General features: G+C 46.2%; 1 protein-coding gene across 1 annotated transcript; it reads left to right on the top strand.

Annotated features, from left to right (window-relative positions):
* The first annotated feature begins 420 nt into the window (after nt 1-420).
* Nucleotides 421-1,891, top strand: LOC140878003 (uncharacterized). The gene is made up of 3 exons (XM_073281606.1): nt 421-916; nt 1,010-1,158; nt 1,832-1,891. Exons 1-3 carry the CDS (start codon nt 421-423, stop codon nt 1,889-1,891), a joined length of 705 nt encoding a protein of 234 aa, XP_073137707.1.
* The last annotated feature ends 1,049 nt before the right edge of the window (nt 1,892-2,940 follow it).

The following is a 2,940-nucleotide window of genomic DNA, read 5'->3' as shown; positions in this document are numbered from 1 at the left end:
TGGTACCTCGCGCGGGCGCGAGCCTTTGGTTGGTCTCGGTTGTTGAAGCCCGCGCACGCGCGAGCTTGGTTCCTCGCGCGGGCGCGCGGCGTTTAACAAAAAAAAAAAAAAAAAACTCTGAATTGTTTTACTCTTGGATTCTTGTTCGCTTAATTGTTGTTTAATCCGAGATTAGTAGTTTAGAATCGAGGTCTCACAACATTTATGGTATCAGAGCATGCATAGTAATCTTGGGATCTAGATTGTTGAAATTGGGATTAACTTTTAATCATCGTGTAGATGGCGGGTCATGGTGACGAGAGTAGTCACGGCAGCATAGGTGGACGCTGGGGTGATCAGGACGATCGAGAGCATCGTCGGGGCCGTCATCACCATCGCCATGATGATCACAGGAGTTTCAGCATGCATAGGTTTATGCAAATGGGTCCGAAGCCTTTAGTCGGAGGAGAGTCACCGGAGGATGCGGGAAACTGGCTACGACGTATGGAAGTTTGTTTTCGGGAGTTCCGATGCACTGAGGAGCAGCGGATGGAGACTCTTGATTTCCTGGTCGAAGGACGAGCTTGGAAGTGGTGGGATTCTACTTCTGTGCCTTTTATTGCAGCCCGAGGAGTTGCTACCTGGGATGAGTTCCGCACGGCTTTTCATAAGCTGTATTTTGCTCCTGCTCTCCGACAGACGAAGACAAGTGAGTTGTTGGGTTTGCGGCAAGGATCGATGTCGATCGAGGAATACCAGTTGAAGTTCTTTGAGTTACTGCCCTATTGCCCCCAGATTTCCGATAGCACGGAGGCGAAGTATAATCTGTTCCTGCAAGGTCTTAATCCGGAGATTCATGACCGAGTTGCTGTGGGAGATGACATGACTTACAAGGGATTAGTGAGCCGATGTCACCAGACAGAGGACAGCATCCACCGTAACAGATCCTTCTACTCATCTAGACCCGCGAGTTCCTTGGGTCCCCGTGCTCAGTCATTCAAGAAGTCTAGTTCTACTTCTTCTTCCTCAGGATCCGGGGAGGTGATGCGTTTCGGCAGAAAGAATCAAGGTCCTTGCAAGCATTGTGGTGGGAATCATCCTGCCAACAGGTGCCGGAAGGTTTCAGGGGCGTGCATTCGATGTGGAGAAATTGGCCACCTGAAGAAGGATTGTCCACAGGTCGGGGGAGCTGGTTCTGGCTCAGGTTCTGGTTCTCAGGCTTCAGTGCAGCAGAGGCTACAGAGACAGTTGACAGGGGGTTTTAATTTGAAACCTCGTGCTTCCAGTCAATTATTCTCCTTGAGACATGATCAGGCGGTGGATGAGAATGAGAAAGTTATAGCGGGTACGTTCTTGTTATTTGATATACCTGCTTTTGCACACATTGACACTGGTGCATCTCATTCTTTCATATCTGCACGTTTTGTTAAGAAATATAAGTTTCCATACATTTCACTAGACACAGTGGTTGATGTTTCTACCCCGACTGGTCAGTCTGCTTCGGCTAAGCGTCTAGTGATGGGTTGCCCTTTAGAGTTCGAAGGGAATGTCTTGATGGTGAATCTCATGATATTAGCAATGGAGGATTTCGATTGCATTTTGGGAATTGATGTGTTAACTACATACCGAGCTTCAGTGGATTGTTACCAGAGATTGGTAAAATTTCATCCGGTTGGCAATGATAGCTGGTTCTTTTACGGTGAGGGAGCGTGACCTCAGATGCCATTGGTATCAGCTTTGAAAGCTTGTCGAGCTTTGGAATCTGGCGTGGAAGGCTACCTCATCTATGCAGTTGATACATTCGCTGGAAGTATTGGTATAGAAGCTATTCCTGTTGTGAACGAATTCCCAGATGTATTTCCAGAAGAAATTCCAGGATTTCCTCCAGTACGCGAAGTTGAGTTCGATATAGATCTGATGCCAGAGACTTCGCCTATTTCTCGAGCACCGTATCATCTAGCTCCATCAGAGATGCGTGAGTTGAAGCAGCAGCTTCAGGATCTGTTGGACAAGGTTTATATTCGTCCAAGTGTTTCTCCTTGCGGAGCACCTGTTCTATTCGTGAAGAAAAAGGATGGGTCTATGCATTTGTGCATTGATTATCGCCAGTTGAACAGGGTAACGGTCAAGAATAAGTACCTTTGCCTCGTATAGATGATCTGTTTGATCAATTGCAGGGTACTTTGGTCTACTCGAAGATTGATTTGAGATCTGGATATCATCAGATGCGAGTTCGAGATCAAGATATAGCCAAGATAGCATTCAGGACCAGGTATGGGCATTATGAGTTCTTAGTAATGCCATTTGGGTTGACTAATGCACCGGCTGTATTTATGGATCTAATGAATCGTGTATTCAGAGAATTTCTGGACAAGTTTGTCTTTGTATTTATTGATGATATCTTGGTGTATTCATATGATGTAAATGAACACGCTTACCATTTGAGGCTGGTATTGCAAACTCTGAGGGATAGACAGTTGTACGCCAAATTGAGTAAGTGTGAGTTCTGGCTGGATCGGGTGGTGTTTTTTGGCCACATTATATCCAGAGATGGAGTTTATGTGGATCCGAGCAAGATTGAGGCTGTAATGAACTGGTCGCGTCCGACGACGGTAGCTGAGATCCGTAGTTTTTTGGGTCTAGCAGGATATTATCGTCGCTTTATCGTGAATTTCTCGCAGCTCGCTCGACCTTTGACACAACTTACTCGGAAGGGCGTAAATTTTGAGTGGTCCTCAGAATGTGAGGAGAATTTCTGTGAACTTCGTAGACGGTTGACTTCTGCGCCTGTGTTGGATTTGTCGTCTGGATCTGGAGGGTATGTAGTGTACATGAATGCTTCTCTTCAGGGACTGGGATGTGTCCTGACTCAGAATGGGCATGTGATTGCATACGCCTCTAGACAGTTAAAAGTTCACGAAAATAACTACCCAATGCATGATCTTGAGTTAGCAGCTATTG

The sequence above is a fragment of the Henckelia pumila genome, chromosome 2, assembly GCF_033568475.1.
Source record: "Henckelia pumila isolate YLH828 chromosome 2, ASM3356847v2, whole genome shotgun sequence".
Taxonomy (NCBI): Eukaryota; Viridiplantae; Streptophyta; class Magnoliopsida; order Lamiales; family Gesneriaceae; genus Henckelia; species Henckelia pumila.
Note: the sequence above shows the minus strand (reverse complement) of the source record. Positions and strands in the feature narration are given on the sequence as shown.